The sequence below is a fragment of the Prionailurus bengalensis genome, chromosome E3, assembly GCF_016509475.1.
Source record: "Prionailurus bengalensis isolate Pbe53 chromosome E3, Fcat_Pben_1.1_paternal_pri, whole genome shotgun sequence".
Lineage (NCBI taxonomy): Eukaryota > Metazoa > Chordata > Mammalia > Carnivora > Felidae > Prionailurus > Prionailurus bengalensis.
In genome coordinates this window covers 28,789,846-28,804,074 of record NC_057357.1, presented here as the reverse complement: position 1 = coordinate 28,804,074, position 14,229 = coordinate 28,789,846, and the positions used below count along the sequence as shown (strand labels likewise).

At 50.4% G+C, this 14,229-nt stretch overlaps 1 protein-coding gene across 2 annotated transcripts in view; it reads left to right on the top strand.

Moving 5' to 3' along the window:
• Positions 1 to 14,229, top strand: part of ABCC1 (ATP binding cassette subfamily C member 1) — a 140,853-nt gene that overhangs the window by 86,569 nt on the left and 40,055 nt on the right. For both annotated transcript variants that reach the window (XM_043560445.1, XM_043560446.1), the window contains exons 13-17: positions 2,399 to 2,545; positions 4,658 to 4,745; positions 7,652 to 7,727; positions 9,797 to 9,923; positions 13,967 to 14,143. In XM_043560445.1, the coding sequence (XP_043416380.1) occupies positions 2,399 to 2,545; positions 4,658 to 4,745; positions 7,652 to 7,727; positions 9,797 to 9,923; positions 13,967 to 14,143 (615 nt within the window). The remainder of the gene's footprint in view (positions 1 to 2,398; positions 2,546 to 4,657; positions 4,746 to 7,651; positions 7,728 to 9,796; positions 9,924 to 13,966; positions 14,144 to 14,229) is intronic.

Sequence of the window (14,229 nt, the reverse complement as noted above, 5' to 3'; positions counted from 1 at the left end):
GCTCGAACCCCCGAACTGTGGGATCATGACCTGAGCCAAAATCTAGAGTTGGACGCCTGACCCACTGAGCCACCCAGGCGCCCCACTCATCTCCTTTCTGTCTCTGTAGTTTGCCTCTTGTGGACGTTTCCTGTCCCTGGGATCACATAAGACACGGTCTTTGATGCTCGTTCTGGCTTCTCTTTGATTTAGCATCGTGTCTTCACGGGTCATCCATACTGTAGCACGTGTCAGCACTTCATTCCTTTTTATGGCTGAATACTGTTCCTTTGTGTGGATCTATCGGGCATTTTGAGTGAGAGCGTCTTCAGCTGAGAGGCTAGTGCGTCACGTAGCTTGTTGATGTCTCAGAGCCAGAACAGGAACCAGCTCCAGCTCTCCTGTGCAGTGCCTTGCCCTTGGGGCCCGGTGAATAGATTCTTTGGAAGAGTGGACCAAGGAGTTTGGACTGGGTCCTGTAACCAGAAATAAAAACAGCTGCCATATATTGCGTTTTACCGTGCGCCGGGCAGTGTGCTAAGCACTTTGCTTAAATGCCTGCTTTGTCGCGGCCAGCAGCCCTGTGCACGTCGAGCCGGATTCCCTTATTTTGTAGATAGGAAAACAGAGGCTTGCTTGAGTCGGGAGGTGACACAGGGTCACACAGCTGATTCCCAGCAAAGCTGTTGGTTTTCATTTTTAAGCTGTGTTACCCTCTGGTAGGTAGCAAAGAAATGAGGCAGCAGACACCCTGAAAATGCCCTGGACCACTGCCGCACCAGGGACAGGGCTCAAACTCAGACATCCTGGCTCCCGGCAGCCTGCTCTGAGCTTAGAAAGGCAGAGGCCTGGGCAGTTTATTTCCCACGGGGAAAGCATTTAATGGCTCTGTGATCCTGGGGCTGATGTGGGGGGCAGGGACTTGTGTCCATCTGTCAGAGTCCGGGGTTGTCCAGATTGCTTCTGATAGCGTGTCCTGGGTGATCTCGTGGGACACCTGTTATTGGCCTCGCCCGGCAACACCTGGCAATTCTGTGTCGCCAGCAGTAAAGGGAGAGGCACAGAAATCCCCCTGGTGATCTCATGCCTCCCTCCCCAGCTGAGCAGCCCGGCCCTGGATTATTGAGGGCGTCCTCCCTTTCTCCTGGTCAGGGAGGTAATGTGCTGCTGTCTCAGACAACTGAAGCCCCATCCTGGTCGGACTGCAGCCTGCGTAGTAAAATCCCAGGAGGCACCCCGGGGCTTAACGCAAGTCTGACTTCTGGGAAAAGTGGTACCTTTGGCCGTTATTTTTGTTTTCCCTTTTGTTTTTTAATTTTTTTTAATATTTATTTTTGAGAGAGAGAGAGACAAAGGGTGAGCGGGGGAGGGGCAGAGAGAGAGGGAGACACAGAATCCAAAGCAGGCTCCAGGCTCTGAGCCGTCAGCACAGAGCCCGACATGGGGCTCAAACCCACGAACCATGAGATCACGACCTGAGCCACAGTTGGATGCTTAACTGACTGAGCCACCCAGGTGCCCCTCTTTTTTTTTTCTTTTTTTTTTTTAATGTTTTACTTAGTTTTGAGAGAGCGCAGGCAGGGAACGGGCAGAGAGAGAGAGAGGAACAGAGGATCCACAGTGGGCTCCACGCTGACAGCACAGAACCTGACGGGCTCAAACCTCAAGTTCATGACCTGAGCCGAAGTTGGACGCTCAGTCCACTGAGCCACCCAGGTGCCCTGATCCCCCCCCCCTTTTTTTTTTTAAATGTTCCTTTCCCAGGGTTATAAAATCATAAATTCTGTGAGCTGGAAGGAACTTGAAATAGTGGCATTCCCTGTCGCCTCCACACCCATTTCACGGATCAGGCGTGTGAGGCATGGCGAGAGGAGGTATCCTGCCTGGGGATTGTCCTAGGTACCGAGAATGCTGCCCGGGACAAACCCCACGCCTGACTTGGGGGAGGTCATGTTGTAGTGCAAGAGACCGACAACAAATACCTACAGTCCTGCAGTAAAAGGTAGCAGTAGGTGCTGTGACATGCGGGAGGTGCAGTAGGTACAGTCACAGGGTTGTTTCAGGCAGAGGGGGGTGGGGTGGCCTCTCCGAGGGTCAGCGGGAGGAGCCAGGCCACTGTCTGGATGGAAGGTCGTTTCCGGCAGAGAAGGTTGCAGGGGCACCAGCCCAGAGGTGCGATTCCACTCCTGAGGAATTCTCTGAATATCTGTACGGTGTGCTTTGGAGAAGGTTGGTACGGAGGCCACGACTTCCAGCTCCTGGTCACTCACCTGTCTAGTTCTTTGAGTGTTTAGTGAGTGCTTGCCGTGTTCTAGACACTGTCTTAGGCGTTTTCACCTGCCTCTGGCGGCCTGTCATGGGGCAGGCCTGACCACACTGCCCAGGGGACACAAGTCAGTAAAGGACGCTCTGTTTGCAGGTGGCCCTGTCTACATTTGCCGTCTACGTGACTGTCAACAAGAACAACATCCTGGATGCCCAGAAAGCTTTCGTGTCCTTGGCCTTGTTCAACATCCTCCGTTTTCCCCTGAATATTCTCCCCATGGTCATCAGCAGCATCGTGCAGGTACAGGCGAGGCTGGGGTGGGGGTGGGGGGTCAGGGAGGGATTCTCTGGGGACATGAAGCAGGAGGGGAAATGACGCAAATCCCTCTGTACCGCTCCCTCTGTGTGACCCGTCCCACCGTGCCCGGTTGGCTCGACGAGGCCCCCACGGGGGGCTTTCATGCTGGTTTGCTCATAGCCCAAAGAAAGGAATCCGTTTTACCTCTTGGCGAGGAACTCACATTTGAGCATACAAAGCAAATATTGAATGCAGCCAGGTGCTCTGTAAGATTCTGAAATATTTTATCCTGTTCTGATCTTGTCTGTTCCACCCTGCCCTATCTTCACCTGCTTTTTCAAAGAATGCACCTCTGGACTTACTAAATTGATTTCACAACCCACTGATGGGCCTTGACCCACCATTGGAAAAACCCCAACCCAGACCCACCCAGAGTTAATAAGGTCCACACAGTGACCCTGTAAAGAGAGGAAACCGGCCGCTTAGTCGCTCTGTGACGCTCCCACCACTTTCCTGCCGGTAGTATTTTTCGTGTTTTTCTCACCAGTGTTGAACACATTCATGTTGGAAACCCCATTTTCAGCCACAGATCAGCCTTAAGATTGGGTTGTACAGCTCTGTTGGTATGCTTTATTAAAAAAAATAAACAAGGAAATGGGGGCTTCTGGGTGGCTCAGTCAGGTAAGCATCTGACTTCGCCTCAGGTCATGATCTCATAGTTAGTTCGTGGGTTAAAGCCCTGTGTTGGGCTCCGTGCTGGCCATGTGGAGCCTCCTTGAGATTCTCTCCCTCCCTCTCTCTCTCTCTGCCCTTCCCCCACTTGTGCTTTCTCTCTCTCTTCCAATAAATAAATAAACTTAAAAAAAAAAATAAGCCAGCAAATAAAACCCCCTTTTATTATGAATAAATTCAGACGTACACACAGGTAGGGAGAGAACAGTATAATAATAATGAACGGTGTGTAGCACTCCCCCAGATTCAACATTTTGCCACACTTGGTCCATCTAAATCTTCTTGTCTCCTCTCCTGCCCCACTTCCTTCCTTTCTTTCTCTGCTGAAGAAACTTATTTATCTATCTATCTATCTATCTATCTATCTATCTATCTATCTAAGATTTTATTTTTAAGTAACCTCTACACCCAACTCAGGGCTTGAACTCACAGCCCTGAGATCAAGAGTCGCATGCTTCACAGACTTAACCAGCCAGGTGACCCTGAAGAATTTCAAAGCAAATCCCAGACCTCTTGACATTGCACCCACAGATGCTTCAGCATAAATTTCTTCTGCTTTTTTTTTTCAACTTATCTTTAGTGAGACAGAGTTGATAAGTACCGTTGCTTAAATTCAAGGTACACACACACAGCGTGTTGATTTCATATGCTGGCTGTATTGCAATGGCATTACCTCTGGCATGTTACCTAACACCTCTGTCACATCACATGATTTTCATTTCCTTTTTCTGGTGGCAACCAATAAGATGCCAACTCGAAGTTCATAAACAGTGTTGTTGACTGTGGTCACTCTGCATTGTATCTCAGGGACTTAGTAATCCACTGGTAGCAAGTTTTTTTAATTTTTTAATTATTATTTTTTTAAATCTTTATCTACTTTTGAGAGAGAGACAGAGTGCGAGTGGAGGAGGGATAGAGAGAGAGGGAGATGCACAATCTGGAGCAGGCTGCAGGCCCTGAGCTGTCAGCATAGAGTCTTAGACGGGTCTCAAACCCACGGACTGTGAGATCATGACATGAGCTGAAGTCGGACGCTTAACCGACTGAGCCACCCAGGTGCCCCCACTGGTAGCAAGTTTTTAACCCTTACGTGGGACCACTGCCTTTGGTCATCGTTTCTACAAGTCCCTTGTCATCTGGGACAGTCCCCCTACCCTCTTTTTTAATACGAGTCGTGGGCTTTTAAAGGAAAACAAACAAGAACCAAAACCTGTTCTGTTTTTTATTCTAAGGCCCGCTCTTGTAGGAAACGCAGAGCCTCCAGAAATGAGGGAGGATGTGGGCCCCTCCACACCCAGAGGAAACCACTGAAAGTCGGCCTTGGTCTGTTTTCGCAAAAATGCTTTTAAAAATAACTGCACCCTGTAATTGCCTTCTCTGTAGGCGAGTGTCTCCCTCAAACGCCTCAGGATCTTTCTGTCTCACGAGGAGCTGGAGGCCGACAGCATCGAGCGGAAGCCTGGCAAAGACGGTGTGTGCATTTGGTTCCCCTGTACCTCGAAGGCTACCCTTGGGTTTGGCTGTGCGCAGAAGCCCGTCTGCGAGGCCCCAGGGAGCGGGGGCTCTGCAGAGTGGGGTGGCCTTATCTTGCACCGCCCAGGCGGCTGAACTTCAGCTTGTTTCCTTGGTGTGTCCTCACCGAGAGGCAGCTGGAGGTGAGGCCTCCCGCCGAGGGACAGGATCCAGAGCTCAGATCTTGATTCTGTTCTGGGCAGATGGGCGGGCAAACCGAGGACGGATGTTGGGAGACCAGCTCCAACCTTCTGGCTCTGTGTCCTTCGGCAGGTCACTTCACTGCTCTGAGTCTCAGTTTCCCCATATGGGTCATGAGGATGAAGGTGCCTTTCTCTAGCAGGGTGTTAACGTGGATTTTTATTGTTGATTGGGTTTTTTTTTTTTTTTTGTAGCTTACTAATTTATCCTTACCTCATCAATCCCCCTGAGTGGGGATCTTACTCATGGCTATATCTCTAAGCACTTAATAATAAATATTCATAGCATTACCAGCAGTGACTGCTTTCACTTAAGTGACACTCCTGTCATGCACTTTCTGCTCTAAGGACGTGCAGACACTACCCCACCCACTGCTCACACATCACAGGGGGAGCTGTGGAAACCCCCATTTTACAGATGAGGAAACTGGCCTAAGTGACCTGCCTGAGATCACACAGCTAATTAGAAGTAGAGTCAGAATTTGCGCCCACAGCCGGCCAGTGGAATCTGTGCTCCAGTCCACTGGACAGTGTCTCCCTCACTGAGCTTTATTGAGCACCTACTATGCACCAAGCAGCACAGCTCTGTGTGGTCCGTCTCATTATTATCGGTCCTAGTCGACAGATGAGGAAAATGAGGCACAGAGAAGTTAAGTAACTGGCTCAAGGCTCTCCAGCTAGGACATGGCCACGTGGGGATTGGACTCAAACAGTCGGGCTCGGGAGCCCAATAAATACTGTCCGAGGCATGAATGTGTGTAGACGTTGGTTGTAAGGTACAAGTAGTGCCTGGCACCAAGTAGGCATTCAGATGTCTTCGGTGGTGTGTGCAACGCTTAGCCCAGTGCCTGCTGACCCAGTGGTTGTGGTGGCCATTACGTCCCTAGCGTAAGAGAGGAGCGATCTGGGACATTGTCAACTCAGCCGTCTACGGCCAGGTTCCCCAGCCTCGGCACTGCTGACATTCAAAGCCAGATGGTCCTTCGCTTTGTGTGTGTGTGTGTGGGGGGTGTCCTCTGCTTTATAGGGTGCTGAGGGGCATCCCGGGCCTCCACCCACTAGATGCCAGTAGAATCCACCCCAGTTTTGACACCCAAAAATGCCTCTAGGCATTATATCCCTTGGGGGGCAGAGTTGCCCTGGTTAAGAACCACTGCTCACTGGATGCTGGAATCTTCTTCTCAACATTCCTGGCCTGTGGTTACCAGTTTCTGCCATCCTGAGGACCTAGTCTCCCCCCTCCCCTCTTCCCATCCTGAGGACCTAGTCCCCCCCCCCCCCCCCCCCCCCCGTAAATGGTACGGTGCCATCTATTCCTGGTCACATTTCTCTGCCTAACACAGGCCTGAAATTTGGGACAGCCCATGGAGGTTTCAGAGGAGTAAAATTGCTCACAATTACCTGCAAGTGTCCTGTTGGAAAACCCCTAGGCCTCTGGAAAACCCCAGGCTTCCTCGTGTGGTCCGGGCCTCAGCACCCCCTTTCCACCCTAATGACAGTCTCCTAGGCTGTTTGACTTATTGAGATGTTTATCCACACTCCCTGGGTGCCAGATGGGGCCACTTTGGCCACTCCCGGCCGGGTCTGGTGGTTTTCTAGCTTGTCTGACTCAAGTGGCTTTTCTTTAAATTCCTTAAATAGCACCTTCCACTTTCCTCCTTGGTCTGTGTTACACGGGACGGGACGGGACGGGACGGGGAGGCCTGGGGACCGGGCTTGTTAGGTTAGGTTAACCAGTAACTTCCTCTTGCAATGGGCTTTTGTTTCTTCTCTGTGTGGGGGAATTTACTTCTTTATTTGACAGCTTGAAAACACGCCCATCTTATCTCTAGGTGGTTTTACGGAGGCTCATAATGAAGGGTCAAAAAAAATTTTTTTTTTTTTTTTTTTTTTTTTTTTTTTTTTTTTAAGTAAGGAGGCATAAAGCATAAAAGGGAGAGAAAGGAAGAGAAAGTGAAGGAAGAGGTGCTGGGAGCTTAGAATCCCGAGGAGACATTATCCACAGAATGCGGGCTTTGTCTACCGCTCTTCCCTCCCCCATCCACCCTGTGATACCCCACCTCCTGTTCCACAGCCTGCTTTTTCACAGTTCACCTGCCTGCTGTTTCAGGAAGTTGGACCTGCTGCGATGGGAGCAGGGGTGGCGGGAGAAGGGATCATGGGAGGTGCATTAGGAGGCCACCCTGCAATCCAGGAGCTCTGGGCCAAGGACCCCACTTTGAACAGAAAGCAAGGGCCTAGGGGGTGGTGAGGGCCAAGGGCCAGGCCCACCCGATGGAGAGCAGTGCTTGTTCCCTGTTGACCCTGGCTTCTGCTCAGCGTCCCCAGCCAGAGCTGCCCGATCTTCCCAAGATGGGGGGACGGGGACCTCAGAGCTATGAGTAAACCCCCAGGGGCTCCCCCCACCCTGTGCGAGATGGGCATCTGGATGATGTAACCTTCGAGGCAGAGCCCTGTTGTGGTTCCTTCTGCTTTGTGGGTCTGGTTGGGGTTCTTTAGAAACCAGAGCTAATGTAACCAGATAATGTCTAGTGCAAGTATCTAGCACCTGCCATTGAACTTTAAAAAAGATAAGAGGAAAAAAAAAAAAAACAGAGAGCCTCTTGCTCGTGCTCAGTACCCAAGCTTCATCTGTGCCTGACCTGTTGTGTCTGGTGCTTTTTAGGTGGGGGCACAAACAGCATCACTGTGAAGAATGCCACGTTCACATGGGCCAGGAGTGACCCTCCAACGCTGAATGGGTAAGCCAGGATGTGGAGAGAGCCAGGAGGCTCTGGTCAAATGTGGATTCCAGCCACACTCCAGCTCTTTGACCCTGAATAAGCCACTGTGCCTTTCTGAGCCTCAATTTACCCGTCGGGGAAATAGGTCTAGTCCTACCTGTTAGGGCTGCAGGAAGGAGCATATGAGAGTGTGCTGGCACAGAGGGTTCCCTTGGATTGTAAAAGACAGAAACCGTGCACAGATGGGTTTAGGCAACAGTTTTTGGCTTGCATAACTCAGAGCCACTGTCAGGTACAGCATGATCCAGGGACTCTGTGCCATCAGGATTCTCTCCGTCTTGACTTTGTTCGGTTTCCCTGTGTGCTGCTTCCTTCTCAAGCTGCCTCCCCACTCATGATGGGAAATAGACCCCGTCAGCTCCCAGTGTCCCTCTTACTTCGGTGGGAGACCCAGCTGGCTCTTACTGGTCCAGGTTGGGTCATGTGCCCCTCATTGAGCCAAACACTGTGCCAGGAGAGATAGAGCGTACTGATTGGCCAGGCTGGGTCTAAGGCTGCGATGCTACAGGTTGCAGGCAGGCTTGAGTCTGCTGAAAGGAATTTTTGTCGGAAGGCATTTGTCAGGATGGAATTGTTCTCTGTCCTCTCCCAGGCCTACAGCTGCCGAGTCACCCTTCCTTGCCACCTCCCCATATGGTACCAAAGCACACAGTGTCCAGGAATTGACCTGGTTCCCCAGGCAACTTGTCAAGTGCCTCTTATTTGTTTCTGAGCTGGGGAGGCCTTTCTCACCGGCTCTGTCAGGCTTCCTCAAAGGAGTCCCCAAAATACAGGGCCAGAAGGAACCTTTTTAGGGGCCAAATTTATCCCCCATGCCCCTTCATAATTACCTCCTCACTGGGTAGCCGAATTATTGCTGTATATCGACTGAGGAAGCATGGGGGACAGACTCTCTAGAGAAAAGAATCTTGGTAAAATTCTTTCTACACCTGGAAAATTCATGGTGGGGCTGCATGCTTGGGAAGTTCTTCCTTATGTCTAACTTCGCTCCTGCCTGCTTCAATTCTAGCTTTTCTCTCTTGTCTGTCTCTCTTGTCTTTTTGTTCCATGCGCCCCACCCCCACTTCCGCTCTTGAACTCCCCAAACCTTTCCCCACTCAAACCTTTTCTCTCCTTACCCTGTAAAAATAACCCATTCTCACCTGGATAGTCACAGGAGCCGCCTCGCTGGGCGTCCTCTTCTGTTGTGGCCCCCTCGTCCATTCGCCCCTCAGCTCAGGAACAAAAGCATAATCGGTTCATGTGCTTTAAACAGTTAGTGATAGCAGAATCTAACGCTTGTAATATGTTGAAATCGTAACGGCATCCATCGAAAAGCACAGCCAGGGTGAGTAAACCCAAAGGGGCCCTGACTGCAGCCAGCGACTGGCCCGTGTCATTGGACAGGCGGTCTTGCCAGTGGAGCCTGGAGCTTACTGTTGTACTCGGGGTACCATCGTTTGTGGAAGGATGGTTTCCGTAGAGACGTGTTTCTCAGACTCGGATTCCTCCATGGCAGGTCCCCCGCTTCAAACTCCGAGGCCCCCAGCACAGCGAGCTTTGAGGTTTTCGGGCGTGCCTGCTGCCCACCCACCTCTTCAGGGCTGGCCTTACTCCCCTCTGCCTCGTCCTGTGCCGTCGACTTGTCAAGCCCCGATCACACCTGTCCGTTCACACCCTTGGGCCTTCTCTTAAGCTCTTCCTGGGTTTCTGTGTTCACGTTGAGGCTCCTGTCTGTCCCTCAGGTCGCCTGCATGGTTAATCTGGCCCCCTGATCATGATCTGGCCGCCCAGGTGACTCCCGCTGCCTCTGCGTCTCTAAGACACGTGCGCATCCCAGCGCCTGCCTGGAGCCTCATGTGCCCAGGCCCTCGCACGCTCCCTGAGCCAAGCTTGGCAGTAGGGACGGCGGTGGTCATTTCCAGACTGGGAAGGCTCGTTCCAGCCCTGCCGTCCGCCTCTCCGCTCTGGGTACATCCAGCTCTGGTGGGTCACCACCTGTTTCAGGCAAGGGTGTGGCTGAGGCAGAGCACATTATGTCATTTCAGCATTACCTTCTCCGTTCCGGAAGGTTCCTTGGTGGCCGTGGTGGGCCAGGTGGGCTGTGGAAAGTCGTCTCTGCTCTCAGCACTCCTGGCCGAGATGGACAAGGTGGAGGGCCACGTGTCTGTCAAGGTAGGGCAAGGACTGAGGGGGCTGGGGTGGGGGCGTGGCTGGCCTGAGAGGAGAGTCAAGTGCGATGCTGTGGTTTGTTTCATGGCGGCCCCTGTGCAGGAAGCGAGAGCAGCGAGGTCTGCCTCCTTCTCTCGCACTCGCCCTGCTCTTCTCTGTGCCCCCTCGAAGGCAAGAGTTGATGTCGCTGATTTCCCGCTGTGTCCTAGCACAGAGAATAGTGCCCAGCAAGTAGTAGGCACTCAATAAATACTCTGTGAACACACGGATGCTCCCTGGTCCGCTCACTGTCTCCAGTCCTCTTGCCACCTCTGGCCCTCAGTGTGCATCTTGTGGTCTCTCTTGACACGTGAGTCCCTCTGGCTTGTTGTCTCTGTCCGTGGATCTGTGTCTGTATCTCTTTTTATAAATGTAACAAAATGTCACATTTTTGATCTGTGTCTTTGGGATATCGTGTTGGAGAATTCTTGTTAAGAGAGCTGTTTAAATTCTGAGTGTTTCCTTGAGTTCTTAATAGAAGAATGGAAGAAGAACTAGAGATTTATTGGTTTTTTTTTTTCTTTTTAATTTTTTTTTTCAACGTTTACTTATTTTTGGGACAGAGAGAGACAGAGCATGAACGGGGGAGGGGCAGAGAGAGAGGGAGACACAGAATCGGAAACAGGCTCCAGGCTCTGAGCCATCAGCCCAGAGCCTGACGCGGGGCTCGAACTCACGGACCACGAGATCGTGACCTGGCTGAAGTCGGACACCTAACCGACTGCGCCACCCAGGCGCCCCAAGATTTATTGGTTTTTAAAATGCACGGGACTTGGAGCTAAGTTGGAATATTCCTCAAGAGAGAATTTAAGAGGCTGCTTCAGTGAACACATGAATCTCGCTGTAAGTCAAGAGCCTTGTTTTGCGTTCAGCTGATTCGCCATGAAGGAGTTGCCCTGGAGTAGGAAGCGTCCCTCGAAGTTTCCTGGCCACCAGTCCTTCAGCGTGGTCTGCTAGACTCATCCTGCGGTTGTTTGAGGAGGAGAGTTCTGGGCTCAGACAGGCTCGGGAGAGAATGGACACGCAGCTCCCCTCCCTCTTGGAGACTTAAAATAAACGTGAATAAAGTAAAGGTTCGGAGAAGTCCCACAAGGAGAAGAAAGCTGATTTAAGTTTGGTTAACCCAGTGTGTCCCAGGCATACTTGGCCCGTGCAACTATTTGCATCCCCAGAACTATTGTCCCTTGGAGTCTCCTCCTAGGAACGCTGGTTTATGCAGTTGTTTTTACTTCAGAGCAAAGTCCTTTTTTTGTTCTTTGGGTTTTTTGTTTTTGTTTTTTTGTTTCGTGTTTTTGTTTGTTTATATGAGGCCCTTTAGCCTGGTATGCATCGGTAGAAAAGTATACGTTATGTTAGTTGGGTCTACACTAAAGGCATTTATTTTTTTTTTATTTATTTAAAAAAAATTTTTTTTTTTAACGTTTATTTATTTTTGGGACAGAGAGAGACAGAGCATGAACGGGGGAGGGGCAGAGAGAGAGGGAGACACAGAATCGGAAACAGGCTCCAGGCTCTGAGCCATCAGCCCAGAGCCCGACGCGGGGCTCAAACTCGCGAACTGTGAGATCGTGACCTGAGCCGAAGTCGGACGCTCAACTGACTGAGCCACCCAGGCGCCCCACACACTAAAGGCATTTAGCTGCGGTTTTCAGAAATATTCCGTCACTGCTTTGAAAGTACACGTTATAAAGTGAGCTTAATGGGCAGTGTGCCCTACGTTTCTGGAAGTAGACTCCAAACTGTCCCCATTGTGTTCTGCTTCGTTAATGCGTTTCCACCTCCGTAGCGCTCTTGATGTGTCGGGCTGGATGCTTTTCTGCTGTGGTGGGCTTGTTCTATGCTGTGTACCATTCTTAGCTGCATTCCTGCCCTCTGTCCACTAGATGCTGATAGCAGACTCCGGTTGTGATAACCAGGAGTGTCTAGATGTTGTCCCATGTCCCCCAGAGAGCAGAATTTTTTAAAGTAAAAAAAAACCTTTAAATGCAGAAATGATGCATCTAGAAGTTGAGGGTGCACTGAGTATTTGGTTTGATGAACTGATTTCTCTGACTGGTTATTTTGCCCTGCAAAGGAGCATGCTAGAAATGTGTTTAAAATATTAATTTTCTCCAAATATTTTACGTGGGTATGCCATGTCTGAATTTTCTGTGGGTTCTGTGGTGAGACTTTGTGACATTTTGGCCTCTTGTCAGGGTATTAGTTTAGTTATTTATCTGAGAATGAAGATTGAGATTTGAAATACCTGGGTCCCTCTCCCAACCATATCCCTCTAGAATTCCCTTATGGAAGAACCTTCACTCGTAGCGGCTCCTGGGTGGCTCAGTCGGGTAAGTGTCCGACTCTTGGTGGGCTTAGGTCGTGATCTCACGGTTTGTGAGTTCAGGCCCCACATCGGGGTTTGCCCTGGCAGCACAGAGCCTGCTTGGGATTCGCTCTCCCCCCCCTCTCTGCTGCTCGCACACATGCACGCTCTGTGCGCCTGCCTCTCTCTCTCTCTCTCTCTCTCTCTCTCTCAAAAATAGATAAACATTAAAAAAAAAAAAATCTTTGCTCCCCTTGCCCTTCCAGTAAAGCCCAGGCTCCTCACCTGGATCCCTGGCCTGGGGTGGGCCGGCCCTTGCTGCCCTCCAGCTCACTCCTACCTGTCTTCCCCTTCACACGATGTTCCAGTCATCCTGGCCTTCCTGTTCCTTGGATGTGCCAGGTTCTACTTGTCTCTGGACCTTTGCGCATGCTGTTCCCTCTGACTGGAATGCTTTTCCATTTCTCCTTTGTCACACCAACTAACCCTCACCTGTTGGTCCTTTGAAGCAGATGACTTGACATAGAAGTAACCTTGATTAAATTTCATCAAGGATATTTCCCCAAGGAATCCTTCCCTGATGACCCAAGCTAGGTCTCTCTTTTCAAAGGACTTTTTTTTTTTTAATTTATTTATTGAGAGAGAGACAGAGAGAGAGAATCCCAGGTAGGCTTCATGTTCAGCACAGAGCCCAGTGCAGAGTTCATTCTCACAACTGTGATATTATGACCTGAGCTGAAATCAAGAGTCAGACGCTGAACCGACTGAGTCATCCTGGCTCCCTTTTAAAGGACTTTTTATTGATGTATGTATTTATTTTTATTTATTTATTTTAAAGTTTGTTTATTTGAGAGGGACAGACAGCATGAGCAGGGGAGGGGCAAAGACAGGGAGAGAGAGAGAGAGAGAGAGAGAGAGAGAGAGAGAGAGAATCCCAAGCAGGCACTGTGCTGCCAGCACAGAGCCCAGTGTGGGGCTTGAACCCACAAAGTCGTGAGAAAATGACCTGAGCTGAAACCAAGAGTCAGTCACTTAACCAACTGAGCTACCGAGGTGCCCCTTAAAGGACTTTTTAAAGGACTCATTTTTTTCTCTCTTAGCATTTACCCCAAACTGTAATCAAATAATTTTTTTTTTTTAATCACATCAGGGACTTCTTCTTTTTTTTAAGTTTTTTTTATTTTTGGGAAACAGAGCAAGTGAGCAAGGGCAGACAGATTGCGAGAGAATCTGAGAATGCCACAGAAGGGCAGAGAGAGAGAATCCCACACAGGCTCTCCAGTGTCATTGTAGAGCCTGAATCGGGGATACAGCTCACCCGATTTGGGGTTTGAACTCACAAACCGTGAGATCATGACCTGAGCCGAAGTCGGATGCTTAACTGACTGAGCCACCTAGGTGCCCCACTTCTTGAGAGGCAGGAGTTTTGTTCACTGCTAGAGGCATTTAGTGAATTAACTAAATACAGAACTGTAATCTCACTAATGCGGATTTCCACTCTTGAATTCCTGATATTAGAGTCTGTGATTGACCTAGTGTGGGGTCTGATCCCAGGTCTGGCATCTGAGTCTGTCGTGACTCAGTTTCCCCCTTGCTGAGCATCTCGGGAAGTAGAATCCTCCTGGCGAGTGGATGGGCCAGCTGCCATCTTGTTAACCAAGTCTGTCTGTCTGTCTTGCTGCCTTCTGTATTTGCTGCCTAGGGCTCAGTGGCCTACGTCCCCCAGCAGGCCTGGATTCAGAATGATTCTCTCCGAGAAAATATCCTTTTCGGACGCCCCCTCCAGGAACGGTATTACAAGGCTGTGATCGAAGCCTGTGCCCTCCTCCCAGATCTGGAGATCCTGCCCAGCGGGGACCGGACGGAGATTGGTGAGAAGGTCAGTCGGTACAGCCTCAGTATGGCGCCTGTATCAGTCAGCCACAAAATCTTAGGGGCTTGTGTTAAATACTTATTCTCCCTTTT